A 16,923-nucleotide genomic window follows, 5' to 3' on the forward strand; every position below is an offset into this window, starting at 1 on the left:
ATGTAGTATATTGCGCAGCCCACGTTGTATATTGCGCAGCCCATGTAGTATGTTGCGCAGCCCACGTTGTATAGTCACGTAGTATATTGCCCAGCCACGTAGTATATAGCACGGCCCATGTAGTATATTGCCCAGCCACGTAGTATATTGCACAGCCCATGTAGTATATTGCCCAGCCCACGTAGTATATAGCAATGTGGGCATCATATCCCTGTTAAAAAAAAGAAATAAAATAAAAAATAGTTATATACTCACCTTCCGGAGCCCCCGGATCCATGCGAAGTGGTTACCGGCGCTGCTCATGCGCTCCAGTCTCAAGAGTACATTGCGGTGTCGCGAGATGATGACGTAGCGGTCTCACGAGATCGCTACGTCATCATCTCGCGAGATCGCAGCATGGACCGGTTACCGGAGCGTCGCGAGCGGGAAAGGCCTGTTGTCGATCCAGGGGCCGACGGACGGTGAGTATATAATGATTTTTTTTTATTATTATTATTTTTAACATTAGATCGTTTTACTATTCATGCTGCATAGGCAGCATGAATAGTAAAAAGTAGGTCACACAGGGTTAATAGCAGCGGTAACGAAGTGTATTACACCGCGGCATAACGCGGTCCGTTACCGCTGCCATTAACCCTGTGTGAGCGCTGACTGGAGGGGAGTATGGAGCGGGCACTGACTGCAGGGAGGAAGGAGCGGCCATTTTCCGCTGGACTGTGCCTGTCGCTGATTGGTCGTAGCTGTTTTGCCACCACCAATCAGTGACTTGAATTCCATGACAGACAGAGGCCGCGACCAATGAATATCCGTGACAGACAGACAGACGGAAGTGACCCTTAGACAATTATATAGTAGATATTATATATGCCTTTCAAACCTACCCACAAAATAAGATGGCCACTTTCATCTAGTGATGCCACTTGAAATGACAAACCCGACATATCTGCAAAAGAATGGGGAAAATGAAAAAAGTTACCAGTAAGCAGACCCCACATAATGAAGAAATTACTGTACATAAATGCTTTAGAAGAGTTTTTTTCAAGGAATAATATAAAAATGGCTTAGGAACTATAGAGATCTTTGAGAGCATCTGTCACTTAAAGATTAACCATCATTTTGTTTCTTTTTCATAAATCAATAGTACTTGGGAAAATAAAAAAAATTTGTAATATATCTTTGTAGAGAAATTCGCTTCTTTCTCCTCCTGGACTCATAATTCATTCCCAATTCACAGATAATCTGTCTTGAGCAAATACAGATTTTCGAATTAATGAGATAGAAGATGACTGTTAGTGCTCATAGAGTTTCATGGAGAATTGTGACTATCTTTTAAGTAAACCTGTAGCAGAATGTCTGTGTCGGCCTCCAGCTCCTCCTCCTTCATAGAATCTTAAAAGCACCAACTGTCATCTCTTATCTCAGTAATGGGAAAATCTGTCCTCTCTGACTACAGATTTTACCCCTTGAGAGTGAATGATCAGTCTGGGAGGAGGAGGAAGCAGATTGCTCAGATAAGATATACTACAAAAAATGAACATGACTGTCACTATTTAATGTAAAAACTTGGGGGTTTGTCCTAATGAGGCAAAAAATATTTATACAGAGTAATCCAAAGTGCGGCCTGCAGGTCACATACGGTTCCTTGGCTGACTCCGTCTAGCTCGTGGACTGGGACAGACAAAAGAGCTAGGTTAAATGCTGTACTGCACCAAGCGGCCGCCCCCGACCCTGGATCTCAATTTCAATGGTATCTGTATCCCATAATGCAGATGCCATTGAACATAGTGGTGGGGGAGGGAGCCGTATACTTAGACAGTATGCAGTGATCGCCATCTAGTGGCAGCAGCAGGCAGCCAGAATGTCATGTTTTAAATGTAAGTCTACGCAGCTGGGCTTCAAGCGAGCCTCCACTTTTAAAAGAAAATGTATTATAGTGCAAAACTTTGCAGTAAAAACATTATTTCTATATCACTCTATTAAAGGACTTTGTTGGTAAACACACACATGTGTATATATATATATATATATATATATATATATATATATATATATATATATACACATATATATATATATACTGTTATATGTATATCTTTCAGAGCATGTATGTGAACAGCATCTACATGAGGGATCGAAAACCTTTGGCACTATAGCTGCTGTGCCATGCCTACGACTCCCAGCATTAACAGCGATAGGTTGTAAAGCAGCTATCTGGGCATGTTGGGAGTTGAAGTTGCATATTAACTGTAGAGCTAAAGGTTGCAGATCCCTGAAATACACCTGTAAGGTCTGAGAAAGAGATTGAGATATTGTGAGATCCACCAGGGACCGATATGAGTGATCACAACTCACAATTAAACATTACATGTCGGCCTCCTAGTGGCAGCAGCATATACGCCTGTGTCCCCCAATGAAGGGATGGAGAAATTACTTTTCATCCTAATCAAACATTAAAACTAAGGGTGAATGTTCTATCAGTATTATAATGGCAAAGCGTATAGCAGATGACACATGCCAATCAGTAGGAAGTGTTGTACTTTAAGGTAGTAAAGACTCTTAAAGGGACTGTGTGAGCCTAAACTGACCATATAAACTAAGCACACAGCTTGGAGGGGGTATATCCCCTATAACAATCGCACCTTCAGTGATCTAATCGCTGAATGCGTTCTGCAGAAAATTAAGCTTCGTCAAATATACTAATTTGGGGCTCGGAGCACAATTAGTGAGGCCAAGAGGCTTAGTGCGCCGCTCCGCTCACTGTTTTGCATGTCCCGCCTCCCTCACTGATGACTGACAGCATCATTGTCTGCAGAGAAAGCTCAGGCCAGCACTGTCAATCACCAGTGAGGGAGAACCTGGCACTCAACTTAATGCTTGTGAGATTTTAATCGTAGTAGCCAAAACGTTTCGGTCCTATATCTGGACCTTCATCAGTTACTACAAAACGTGAACATAAACAAAATACTATTTACAAATATATACAAAAAGAAACAAAAGAAAACATAATGTGCAAAGAAAATATGTACATAATTCAGAGAACCACAAAATTATACAATGCAAGATGTCACATCCATGACAAGAGGTATTTAGGTCATCTAGATAAAAAACTGAGATAGACAAGCAAGTGTCAGGCTGAGTGAGACCGCCGGATATCTAGCATAGGGGTGTAAGATACAGGAGAATGAGGGTGGAACATACCGTACTATGATGAAAAAAGTAAATGACTGTAGTGTCATATAAGGCACAGCATGGTCTGCGTCTGTAGTAATATAGAGGAGATTACAATGGCATAGGTACGTGTGAACGTATTGTGGAGAGGGGAGGGGGAGAAGTAGCATACCTGGTATTTGCGCAGATAGGTTTAGGCACACAGAATGGACTGTGGATGAAGGAAGATAAACATAACTATAGTATACCATTAGGTATACATGCGCAGAGGATGCTGCCAGTGGCATACTATAAATGGAGACATGCCAGGGACTATGGTATTACCTTATTCACGCTGATAGGTGCTACCATAATAAGGTAATACCATAGTCCCTGGCATGTCTCCATTTATAGTATGCCACTGGCAGCATCCTCTGCGCATGTATACCTAATGGTATACTATAGTTATGTTTATCTTCCTTCATCCACAGTCCATTCTGTGTGCCTAAACCTATCTGCGCAAATACCAGGTATGCTACTTCTCCCCCTCCCCTCTCCACAATACGTTCACACGTACCTATGCCATTGTAATCTCCTCTATATTACTACAGACGCAGACCATGCTGTGCCTTATATGACACTACAGTCATTTACTTTTTTCATCATAGTACGGTATGTTCCACCCTCATTCTCCTGTATCTTACACCCCTATGCTAGATATCCGGCGGTCTCACTCAGCCTGACACTTGCTTGTCTATCTCAGTTTTTTATCTAGATGACCTAAATACCTCTTGTCATGGATGTGACATCTTGCATTGTATAATTTTGTGGTTCTCTGAATTATGTACATATTTTCTTTGCACATTATGTTTTCTTTTGTTTCTTTTTGTATATATTTGTAAATAGTATTTTGTTTATGTTCACGTTTTGTAGTAACTGATGAAGGTCCAGATATAGGACCGAAACGTTTTGGCTACTACGATTAAAATCTCACAAGCATTAAGTTGAGTGCCAGGTTCTTTCTTTTAGTATCACATGGTGTGGGAACCTACGTGGGCACCACCAGTAGTAGTGCACACGGCTTTATCTTTGAAATCACCAGTGAGGGAGGCGGGGCATGCAAAACCAATGAGCGGACTGTGCACGCAGCCTCTTGGCCACACCCAGGGTGCACTTAGTTAACATATTTGAACCTCATTTTCCGCAGAACAGAGGCAGCAATTAGAACAGGAAAAGTGGGATTTTTATTAAGGCTATATTCACTGCAAGGATCTGTGCTTTTACTATGAATTATCGCTGACAGACTCCCCCTGAAGAAGCATATTACCTAGGCCAAATGCGAGAATAAAAAAATCAGCTCCATTATTTCTTCTAACTGCACAGAACTCGCTGTACCTTCAGGGGACGACAATGACGAAATCCCACGGCCCTTTGTTTCTGTACTTGGGACAGGTTCTACAGACTTTACTGGATGTGTGTGACTCACTTGAATAAAAATGCCGTCTGCAAAACAAATATGCAACCAATAATATTAATTTACCAAGCTAACTAGTACACATGTAAATAAGCAACTTTGTAACATATCTTATCAGAAAGTTCTGCTTCTTTCTCTATCTGGATTGATCCTTCATTCTCAAAATTTGCAACTTACAGGTAACATAAGTGAAGACAGATTTTCCTATTACTGGGATAGAAGATGACAGTTGGTGCTGATAAAATTCTATGTAAATGGGAGGGGTAAGAGGAGGAGCTAGAGGCAGAGCTCCTCCCACCTCCTCTTCCCTACCATTTACATAGAATCTTATGGAACGTGTCATCTCCTATCCCAGTAATGGCAAAACCCATCTTCCATACAGAATTTACCTATGATCTGAGAAAGAATGATCAGTCCTGGAGGAAAAAGAAGTGAATTTCTCTGATAAGACATATCACAAAGTTATTTTTATAATAAGATAATAAAAATTAAAACAACTGCAACATGCATGGTCTCTTCTGTGCTTAGAGCAAAAAGGGAATGTGGGGAAAGACCCCAGCTTTACTGTAGGGAAGGAAGCAAAACCAACAACGTAGATTTTATACTTTTTTTTGTTTTTTTGTTATTTGCTGGCAGATCTCAGTGTACCAAAAACCCAACCTATGGTAGCATTACATATTGGATTGTCATTAAATATGGGAAATGTATCCAAGCTAGGGCAATCATAAAGTGGGACCGGTAACCAATCAAAATGTAGCTAAAATAATGAAAGCCTTCAACTCTTGTCTTGTGAATATCTAGTTTAATCATTTGATTGATGGATTTCCATATATTCAGCAATTCCTTAGTTAGGTATTGGAATGATAGAAACTCGAGGATTAAATTAGACAAAGCTTTAGGTCGTTTGCCACAGTAGCTATGGAGTTTAATGAATGTTTTCATCATGGCTGTTTGTTTCACATGTGCCAAGTGTGTGCCTTATTTTGTATACCATAAAACCATCCATTGTCGACCAAAGTTAGGAAAGTGGAACACGACGGTCATGGATGGCATATCCTCAGCTATCTTTATACCATGCTCATTTTACATGTTTGGGACAGGTCCTCCAGATAAAGAGTTGTTTTAGTAGAAGGCCCCTATTGTGGCTAACAAAGGAGTGCCCCAAACCAGGGCTGTGGAGTCAGAGCCCATTTTGGTGAAGTTGGGGTCGGTGTCATGGAAATTGAGGAGTCGGATGTTTGCACCCAAACACAAAGCACCTCCTAATGCATCCATATGGCCTTAAAAGGGTATATGAACTTCTTAAGAACTGAAATGACTAACCCGTAGAAAATGTGGGAGATCTAAATGTCCAGTTGGTGTCTTCGATAACCATAGTCTGATGTATGCTCAAGTCCTCTCGTAGATCCCATACTAAAACAGATCCTTCCGCTGTGCCAGCAAACACCAGAGATGCCAGGCCGGGGCTGAAACAGCAACATTTCACCTATGCAATTCCAATAAGTAAAATGTGAAAATGCAGTCGGTACTAAATAGTCTTCAATATGTAAGATCTGAAATATTAAAGAGGTGGTCAGAAATCAACATTGACTTAATTCTAAATCTCCGTGTAATGTAATGTAACTGTAATAGACTCAGTCGCGGGCTCTGGAAACGGGCAGGTTTGACTCTTAAAAAAGGAGATTTTTGTGTACTCACCGTAAAATCTCTTTCTCTTAGCCTCTAATTGGGGGACACAGGACCATGGGTGTTATGCTGCTGTCCACTAGGAGGCGACACTATGCATAATCTGAAAAAGATTAACTGTGGCTCCTCCTGTGCAGTATACACCCCTGGACGGCATCAGCCTTCTCCAGTTTTGTGCAAAAGCAGTAGGAGGAACGTAACATGAATAACATAATTATGCCTGTAAGAAGGCAACTATGTAACATGAATAACATAATTATGCCTGTAAGAAGGCAACTATGTACGAGCTCAAGAAAACAATATGAGAACTCAACAGTTACAACGGCCCGGAAAGGGCAACAGGGTGGGAGCTGTGTCCCCCAATTAGAGGCTAAGAGAAAGAGATTTTACGGTGAGTACACAAAAATCTCCTTTACTCTGTTGCCTCATTGGGGGACACAGGACCATGGGACGTCCTAAAGCAGTCCCTGGGTGGGAAGCAATGGACGAATATTGTGCAGACAGGCCCCTATACTTAGGGCACCGCCGCCTGCAGGACACATCTACCCAGGCTCGCGTCCGCTGAGGACTGGGTATGAACCCTGTAGTGTTTAGTAAACGTGTGTAAGCTAGTCCAAGTGGCCGCCTTACACACTTGTTGTGCCGAAGCCTGGTGCCGAATGGCCCAGGAGGCCCCTACCGCCCGTGTAGAGTGTGCCGTAATACCGGCTGGAAGAGGAGAATTCTTAAGGCGGTAGGCCTCTTGTATGGTGGATTTGATCCACCTGGCAAGGGTAGCTTTGGAAGCTGGCAGACCCTTGTGGCCGCCTTCCGGAAGGAGGAAAAGAGAATCAGACCTCCGGAAGGACGCAGTCCTAGACACGTATATACGCAATGCCCTGACAAGGTCAAGCGTATGCAGAGCCTTCTCCACTCTATGAACCGGAACCGGACAAAGGGATGGTAGTGAAATTTCCTCATAGAGGTGGAAGTCGGACACAACCTTCGGAAGAAAGGATGGGACCGTACGAAGAACTACCTTGTCCTGGTGAAAAGCCAGGAAGGGCCGTCTGCAGGAGAGTGCTGTCAGTTCAGACTTGCTTGGTAGCAATGCGCCTTTGAAAAAGCACTGAGAGGGCTGACACCTGGCTCTTAAGCGAGCCCAATGACAGCCTGGCCTCCAGACCCGATTGGAGAAAACCAAGTACTTTGGGTAGGGAATAAGGGAGTGGGATCTGGCCACGAGATTCGCACCAGGTAAAGAAAGCTTTCCAGGTACGGTAATAAATCTTGGCAGAGGCTGGTTTCCGTGCTCTGATCATGGTTCCAATGACATCCGTCGAGAGCCCTGCCTGGGTTAGAACCCAGGTCTCATGGGCCACGCCGTCAAATTGAGAGCCCCTGAGTTCTGGTGGTAGAACGGGCCTTGTGATAGAAGATCGTGGCGGTCGGGGAGACGCCAGGGGGCGTCTGCTGTGAGTTGCACGATGTCGGCGTACCATGTGCGTCTGGGCCAGTCCGGTGCAATTAGGATGGTTGGAACTCCCTCTTGTTTGATCTTCCTCACCACTCTGGATATCAGGGGGAGAGGTGGAAAAATATACAGAAGCTGGAACTGGGTCCAGTCCTGAACCAGAGCGTCTGCTCCAAGCGACCGCGGATCGTGTGTTCTGGCCATGAAGTTGGAGACCTTGGCATTGAAGTGGGATGCCATTAGGTCCACATCCGGGGTCCCCCAGCGGAGACAGATCTGTTGAAAAATTTCATTAAATTGAACTGTCTATTTTGTATCCGGAAGACACTAGCTCCATGACCCACCTGTCTTCTGTAATAGGCAGCCAGACTTGATGAAAGAGCAAAAGTCAGCCGCCTACTGGTGTGGTGTCTTCCGGAGTCTGTGAGTCATGATGAGGAGAAAGTCTGAGATTTTCCTCCTCTGGGCTTAGGCTGGCCTGCTTTTGACTGCCAGGTCTTGTCCGACCTTTGCGTCGATCGTGAGTTGTCCCTGCGTGGGGAACGGTTACGATTTTGTGCTGGATGCGAGACGGACCAGCCGGAGGAATTCCGAAAGGATCGGAATCGAGTTTGGTTACGCTTCTTGTAAGTGCGTTTAGGTTTCAGTTGGGGAAGAGAAGTACTCTTACCCCCGGTGGCGTTGGATATCATAGTGTCCAACTGTTCACCGAAAAGTCTCCCACTGAGGTAGGGGAGATGCGTGAGGGACTTCTTTGAGGCTGCGTCCGCTTTCCATTCCCGCAGCCAGAGGATACGCCGAATCGTGATGGCGTTTGATGCTATCCCCGCTACTCCCCTTGCTGAATTCAGAGCTGCATGGAGCATGTAGTGTGCTACAACTGCTATTTGAACCGCTTGGTCCGACAGCTCAGGAGCGGATGCTTGGAGAGCTTGTAAATTCTTGGCCCAGGCCAGAATGGCCTTGGCAGCCCAAACTGAGGCGAACGCGGGAGCCAGGGATGCCCCTGCTGCCTCGAAAATTGAACGAGCCTGCCGGTCTGCTGTGTCCCTGAGGGTTGAGCTATCTGGCAGTGAAAGGAGGGTCTGTGCTGCTAGCCTAGAGACTAGGGGGTCCACTTCAGGTGGATCTGTCCATTCCTTGGTGTCCTTCTGTGGGAAGGGGTACCACTCCTCCAGATATTTGCGATTAGCGAATTTTTTCTCAGGCTGTGAGAGCTGCTTTTTAAGGATCGCCTTAAACTCTGTGTGGTTAGAGAAAACCTTAGGCGGCTTCAGAGGTCCTTCAAAGGAAATCTTATGTTCTGGGGCCTCTGGTGGCGGATCAGAAATGTCCAGCACCCGATGGATGGATGAAATTATGTCCTCAACTAGCGCTGTATTGCTAGGAGGGATTGGGATCAGGGACCCCTCCGTTTCTCTGTCTGAGTCAGAGTCGCAGATGCCTTCCGAATCCTGTGTATCACTGAGGCGTCCCCTGCTGAGTGGGCTGGGGAGGAGGCCTTCTCTGGTCGGGGATTGCGGAGATCTGCATTGTCTGTCCCTGGAATGGGACGGTCTAGATGACCTGGAGCTACGGTGTCTCTCCCTAGAGGGGGATGACCGTGTGCTATGGGATGACGCAGATGGACTTGATCTATGGGTCCGCTTGCGTCCTGACCTAGACGTGGATGTGCCAGGGTCATCTTGTTCCTGAGTCAAGCTGCTGGGTAACGGTCATAGCCGGGGCATGACCCTGCAGAGCCTGAAGCAATGTGGAGGTTAGGTTATTTATAGACTGCGTCATAGATTGCGATATCTGAGTAGCCCATTCCGGCGTGGCATTAGACACCGAGGCATTGGCAGGGGCTTCTTGGGGCTCTGACACATTAGTTTGTATACAGTTCTGACAATGCGGGTACATGCTACTACTGGGGAGAGCGGTCCCGCAGGCTGTGCAGAATGCATAATAGCAGTTCTGCCTGGTTCTCTTGGACCTTGAGCCCGGCATAGTGCACAGAGTGCAGAAGGGCTGCCAGCAGAGGACCTTACAGGGGTAGAGAAACCTATAGGGGAGCCTTATAGGTAATATGGATTCACAGCTGAGTAAAAAACCCAGCTGTGATCTTACCCCACCAGTGTGCCCCTAGGTCCAGCGCCGAAGATCCACAGTCCTGTGCCCCCCGGAGACTGGCTGCCTGGTCCTGCAGACCGGGAGATGCAGGGTTAATCTGCAGCCGAAAATGGCTGCTGAGACAGAGAGGAAAGGAGGAGAAGGGGGCGGAGAGCTGGAAAAAGGCAGCAAGGCTGTGTAAAAACGCGCCCTTTCTGTCTCGATCCGCCCCCTGTATGACACTGTAGAGTGTCATATTTGTCATCCAGGGGGCGGGCCGGGGGGCGGAGAGGAGGCAGCAGCTTCAGCTAGGCCAAAGCCGGGGCCTAAATTAGATGCCTGAGGCCCAGAAGGGCTCCAGGCCGGCGTGAAAGTCCGGGAGGGGGTCGGATCTGAACCGGACCCCTCCGGATTTAAAGGCAGGATGGCGGTGGGGCTATAAGCGGAAGGGGGAGCCCGGTAGGGGTCTCCCTGAGGCAGTATAGAGCTGGTGCTGCCGCAGAGACAGGGGCGCAGGGAGCCCTGTGTCTGTATGTGCCATGCCTGCCAGCACTCCCCCCGGCCCCGACAGGAGCCCGCAGCTGGGCTGGGGTCCCTGGATTCAGGCGCAGTGTGCTGGCCCATTGCTGGGAGCTGTAGAATGCTGCCTGTACAGGCCCTACCTGAGGCGTCTCAACCTAATACCCCCAGAGGGGGATTAGGGAGGGTGCTGTGTGTGGCCATCAGGGGGCTTTATCCTCGCCTCGACCTCAACCCAGAAACCAAAAGGAATTGGGGAAGGAGGGGGGGTCTCGACTTCGAACCAGCACCCGAGGGACTGGGGAAGGAGCAACATGGGGAATAGCCATCTCTACTTCAACTGGGCACCCCATAATAGGGGGCCGAGGAAGGAGCCATGCCGGGAGTCTCACAGGAGACCCACTTTTCTTCATCTGTAATCCCGTCGGAAAAAACGGGAGTAAAAATCTTTCAGGTGTGCCTCCTATGCGACACTAAGCAAACACTGGAGAAGGCTGATGCCGTCCAGGGGTGTATACTGCATAGGAGGAGCCACAGTTAATCTTTTTCAGATTATGCATAGTGTCGCCTCCTAGTGGACAGCAGCATAACACCCATGGTCCTGTGTCCCCCAATGAGGCGACAGAGTAATATCTAGATATCCCTGTGCTCTGATCTCCCCAGGGACTCAGCTTTCCTCCCACACTCCAAAAATATACTGATCGGTTTATTCATGTCTCATAAAAATGTGGTCACTATTGCAGAGATGCTTTACAGTACGAGGCCTCTAAGCAGTTAACAAAACTACGGGTTCGTGAATAACCAGGCAAAAGTGAAAAACAAAGTATAAACAATAAAGAAGAGAACTTTCACAGATCACCTAAACAGAGAAATAATATAACATTTTTATACCTCTGACTGACAAATGAGGATTTTCTGCGGAGTGGAAGGCTGCCATATATTCCATATACAGATAATATACTTGTCCCCGAGACTGGTAGACGTGGTGCTGGTATCCAATCCGTGCACAGTAAGCAACAGGTGCCTCTGTGCTTCAGAAAACTGCAGTAGGTACACGCTGCGACCTGGAAACCATAAAGGGGAAACATGTTCAGAGGGTTGTTTTGTTTTTTTTTATCTTTAACAAAGAGTTACTGTAAACATCAACAGCTCATAGGGAATCTGTCAGCAGGTTTTTGCCATTACATCTGAGAAAGCAGCATAATATAGGGAAGAAGGGCCCGATTCCAGTGATGTGACACTTATTACGCTGTAAAGAAGGAAAAGTACGGCTGATTAGGGCGCTCAGACCAAGACAGACACTCGCTTTAGATAGAAAAGAAACTTCTTTACTTGGTCATTATCTCCTGGTGAGAAAAACATAACATAAAAGCTAAATCTGGCCACTTTTAAACTGGTGACAGGTCATCTTTAGGGTCCCAATACACATTAGACTAAAGTCGGCTAAACCCACAAATATCATCCAACAGTCTAATGTGTATGGGGGTATCACGACTTTCCCCCTGAAGATGAAGACAGAGGAGAGATGTAGCCAGCCATTTCTCCCTGGAGATAAGGAGCTGCCAGAGAATTCTAGCAGCGGCGCTCTCCTAGAGAACACATGAGCACTTGGCGCGTGTATGAAGGAGTTAGATGAGATCGCTGTTGGCCAGCGGCTTTTTATTGTGTCCGGGCGCCTTTCCTTTGGCCGCAATACCCCAGGCCAGCACTACACAGTCTAGTTAGACAAATGTAAAGCATTATTTACCAAACTACATAAAAGAAGCCGAGGAGTTTTCAATATCTAGAATTAAGGATGCATTTCCACTGGCCGATCCGCAGTGATTTAGATAGGATGTCCGCATTTCCTTGCATACAGAACGAATGTTAATACAATTGTTCTGTGTGCGTGAAACATCAGTGTTCTTGTCAGCACATGTGACGTTTACAAGTGCTGATGTGCTGCCGAGAGAACGATGATTTCTCAGCCAGTTTACAAATCATTTCACATTTTGCCCATGCATCAGGTGATTGGCGGCCTGGTTAAACGCTCATTTGGTGTGGTGAAACACGAGGGTCAGTGGTGCTCCTGTCCGAAAAACACACATGGCCTAATTAAGAATAAATGCTGTGTCGTCACAATTGGTCAATGCAAATGGCCCCTAAATAAAGGAGGAAGAAAGAGTACAAAGAACCCTGTAGTGCTGATCTAGTACTGTAAAAACAGTTGCTTTTGCTATAATACATGAGCAGCTGTAGAAACAGGGGAATGTCAATTGATAGATTTTTTTTTCTACCTTGGAGAAAAGCTAGGTTGGTATTTAAATGGAAGCAGCTCTCGCTGATGGACAGGCAGGGGTCTTTAGACTGAACCTTGTAATTAGACTGCTTTTCAGCACGATCCTCTTCTAGCAGAACAGTGACGACCTAGACATAGAGACACATTAGTTTCAAAGTAGAAAAAATAAAAGCGATCAAACGTTCAATTACAATAATTATATGTTGGCGAAGTCACAAAAATAATAAAAAGGGAAGTAAGAAGCTTACGTAACATGCTCAGAATATCGGACCAGACCAACCTGACAGGCAGAACGAAGGAACATTGTCAGACGCTGAGTGTCCACCTTGGTGACAACCCCTACGTTTTGCTCAGCATCATTTCTGTGACCTGCAAGTTGTAAAGAAATTATAAAACGTAATCGGCTCTCCTCCCTAAACAACCAGCAGTTAAGAAGCGATCATTATTTTTTTTAAACGATAGGTAGTAACCAACATGTGTAGTCTGGATCCCTAGATTGTCACAGAATGCCCCCCAAAAAAGTGCAAGTGCTGCTCAGCAAGCAGAAGAGCGTGCGCAGAGCGATGTACAGGCTCAACAGAAGGTCTATGAGCCTGGACACCAAGTGGAGAATGAACTCATAGTGGCCGATTCATTAGGACTAGTGATGAGCGAATATACTCGTTACTGGAGATTTCTCGAGCACGCTCGGGTGTCCTCAGAGTATTTTTTTCGTGCTCGGAGATAAAGTTTTCTTGCCGCAGCTAAATGATTTACATCTATTAGCCAGCATAAGTACATGTGGGGGTTGCCTGGTTGCTAGGGAATCCCCACATGTAATCAAGCTGGCTAACAGATGTAAATCATTCAGCTGAGGTGAGGAAAACTAAATCTCCGAGCACTAAAAAATACTCGGAGGACACCTGAGCGTGCTCGGGAAATCTCGAGTAACGAGTATATTCGCTCATCACTAATTAGGACTGGTCTACCCCACTTAAAAAAGTTGTCCACTACTATATCATTGATAACCCATCCTTAGGATAGGTCTTCAATGTCTGATCTATCGGGGTCCGACACGTGATCAGCTGTTCTCGGCATCCGCCAGCCGGAAATGCTCAATTGCGGAGCTTTATCTTCTGATACTGGCGGCGTACTGGACATTCGCCTCCTATTGATTTGGACAGGAGGAGGATGTCCAGTACCCGGCCGCAGCCGCTACAAAAAGACGAAGCAGCTGTGCATTTGAGCACTTCCGGCTGGCAGCCGCCACCAACACCGAGAACAGCTGATCATTGGGGGCGCCGGGTGTTGCACCCCCACTGATCAGACATGGAGGACCTATCCTAAGGATGGGTCATCAATCATAAAGTAGAGGACATCCTCTTTAATGAATTCAGCCTCACAATGCACCACACAAGAAATGCTACTCTAGTCATAGACTGGAATATCATTTTCGGAGTACAAAACACTAGTATTTTTAGGGAACCAGTCACCCCCCAGGGCCAATTAAAGTAAAAGAGCCACCTTCAGCAGCACTGAGGCTGCATTCTGTGAAGGTGGCTGTTATGTTTATTAAACGCTGAAATATAGGGATTTTTGTGTACTCACCGTAAAATCCTTTTCTCCGAGCCATTCATTGGGGGACACAGACCGTGGGGTGTATGCTGCTGCCACCAGGAGGCTGACACTAAGTGATACAAAGAAAGTTAACTCCTCCCCTGCAGTATACACCCTCCTGCTGGCTCTCAGCTAACCAGTTCGGTGCAAAAGCAGTAGGAGATCAATAACAACATATGAGCGTATAGCATGTCACATTATATATGAGAGTATAGCATGTCAAATTATAAAACAAGCACAAGCTAATAATAGGGAGGGAACTGTGTCCCCTAATGAATGGCTCGGAGAAAAGGATTTTACGGTGAGTACACAAAAATCCCTATTTCTCCTTTGCCTCATTGGGGGACACAGACCGTGGGACGTCCCAAAGGAGTCCCTGTGTGGGGACAACATCAGATCGGGCCGTGTAACTAGACGTGCAATTAGACGGAAAAAACCCTGACAGCTGAATATGTCTGCCGCCCAGTGTTCTACTCCAGGGATATGTTACTGCTGAGATCACCGAATGATACATCTCGGCCCATCAGAGAGTGCGAGGTACCTCGGCCATGGCGCTTGACTGTGGGTACCTGCTGCATGATTGACGTATGGCACAGCCGTGGCATTATCCAATTGAAGGCGGATGGTTGACCCGCCTGAAGGCAGTGGACCTGCTGTACGATTAGCCGTACCGTTCGGGTCCCCAGAGCAATGATCGGGAGAAGAAGACTCGCATTAGTATTCTCTAATAACCATTGGAGAAGGCTCTGGATGAGGAAGGAGCTCAAAGACTACCCTTTGAAAGCCTGATTGCCTTGCTGAAAACGAGCGGAGCGAAAGAAACTGCTTCCATTGTCGTCTTTTTCCTCAGAACCCTCCTAGTGAATCGAATGAACCGAGGGAATGAGTGATCAAGTGTACGAGCTCCCTGTTGAAGGGCCACTACCTTGACTCGAGAGAGAATTACCATCCTTCTTGTGCAGGATCATCCTCAAAAAGGATCTGCTGGGCTGGGAATGAGGAAAACTTGTCTAAGTTTAGCTGCTAGTCCAAGTGAGAGGGTATCGCAAGTGATATAGATGACTCAGCGTAGTCCTGGAAGAGCGGCTAGAAAGTCGACCAAATAGGGCAGGACGACCATGCTTCTAGGGTGAAAGAGGCACATGACAACCGCCATGACCCTTGCGACCACTCTGGTGCGGTAGCCAGGCCGAAGGGCAAGGTCGTGACTTGAAAATGCTGTTCGCAAATGGAAAGGCGAAGGGATTATTGTAGAGGGGAAAAATAGGAATGTGAGGGTAAGAATCCCGAATGTAGATGGATGCCAGAAACTCCACCTTTTTCTGTTGAAGTAATGGCTGAGCGGAGGAACTCCATCCGAAGAAGGAGGACCTTGTCAAAGGTTGTTAGAAGTTTGAGGTCCAGGAATGGTCTTACTTTTCATTCCCCCTTTTTGGAACCAAGATCACTTAGATCTAGACTGTCTTGGACAACGCTTCCACTGCTGGTTGGGTCTGTAGAAAAGACACGATCCCTTGTTAGTCTCCTGCTCAGAATATTTGATTGGCCGGCTGTACTGTCTTCGGGGAAAGGTTACTTGTGTGAATCGAAGTAGTTAAGGTCTCCGACCAGGAGACTAGTGGTCAAGCAACCCATGTGGCGGCTAAGGAAGGGTAGAGCGCTGAACCCGAAGCCACCAGACGGAACGAACCAGATTTGCTATCCAACCGTCTGTGGTATTTTAATTGATGATACATCGGGCAGGGATACTGGTAGGTATACCCAAGAAATTCTACCCGGTTAGTCTGCCAAGTGGCAGAATGTGGGGCTGCATCCAGCACGTCAGGAAAAAAAGTCTCTTGCCATCGTCATGCAGAGTAGAAAATTCGGAACCCTCGATCCACCATCCTCTTAACAGGGAAGTGGAGAGGAATCGTCCGCTTTCTTGCATCATCCGCTAAATAGTGGTGATACAAAGGGGGGTGCTCGGACGCCAAGATGGGGTGCCTCTGTACCTCCCCAGAGATGAGGTCCCCGGGTGGACAGGGCAGGTTGTCTGGCTTTAGGCCTGGATGCAGAAGAGGATACATGGAGGCGACACTGCATGTGCTCATCTGTTGATGGTGTGGGGGGGAATCGGTGCCCTTTAAAGGACCCGTCGTCCTTAAAAATCAGACCAGGTATGGCATCCCACGTAGAGGCTTCTGTCCAGTGAATCGCTTGTCAATTTGTTGATGATATAACTAGGCGAGTCCCTCTTTTTCTGAAGCTCTGGCAATCCAAGGCAATATCCGATCCATATTCAGAGCGTTGTTCTCAGCAAATCATAGGGGAGGGATCAGGAAATGAAACTACCATTTTCTAGACGCCTGTACATTTTTCTAGAATACTTGCGGCCCCTGCTAGCCGACGGCTCCCATGTAGGAGAGGGACCTTGTATATCGGTCCTGCGAGCACTCCGAGCCACGGAGGGTTCACAGGAATCCCTATTCAATCTCTTGGTCAGAGAAACCATGGGTTGCGGTTAGTGACAAAGTCCACTGAGGGAGACTAGGTACTCTGAGATAAACTGGGATCAGCGGCGGAGGGCTCCAGAGCTCAGTTAGGGTGACCAGCTTCGGATTGATCATGTGCCCTTAAGATCAGTGAATACTGGTCATGCACCTTTAAGACTAGGGAATACTGGTCATGCGCCTTTAA

General features: G+C 46.5%; 1 protein-coding gene across 3 annotated transcripts in view; it reads right to left on the reverse strand.

Moving 5' to 3' along the window:
- DYNC2I1 (dynein 2 intermediate chain 1) overlaps nucleotides 1–16,923 on the reverse strand; it is a 120,410-nt gene that overhangs the window by 29,091 nt on the left and 74,396 nt on the right. For 2 of the 3 annotated variants that reach the window (XM_077268562.1, XM_077268565.1), the window contains exons 12-17: nucleotides 12,929–13,017; nucleotides 12,647–12,776; nucleotides 11,262–11,434; nucleotides 5,945–6,107; nucleotides 4,543–4,650; nucleotides 878–943 (exon numbers count right to left, since the gene is read on the reverse strand). In XM_077268562.1, the coding sequence (XP_077124677.1) occupies nucleotides 878–943; nucleotides 4,543–4,650; nucleotides 5,945–6,107; nucleotides 11,262–11,434; nucleotides 12,647–12,776; nucleotides 12,929–13,017 (729 nt within the window). The remainder of the gene's footprint in view (nucleotides 1–877; nucleotides 944–4,542; nucleotides 4,651–5,944; nucleotides 6,108–11,261; nucleotides 11,435–12,646; nucleotides 12,777–12,928; nucleotides 13,018–16,923) is intronic. The other variant, XM_077268563.1, reaches the window with a different exon arrangement.

The sequence above is a fragment of the Ranitomeya variabilis genome, chromosome 6, assembly GCF_051348905.1.
Source record: "Ranitomeya variabilis isolate aRanVar5 chromosome 6, aRanVar5.hap1, whole genome shotgun sequence".
NCBI classification, from domain to species: domain Eukaryota; kingdom Metazoa; phylum Chordata; class Amphibia; order Anura; family Dendrobatidae; genus Ranitomeya; species Ranitomeya variabilis.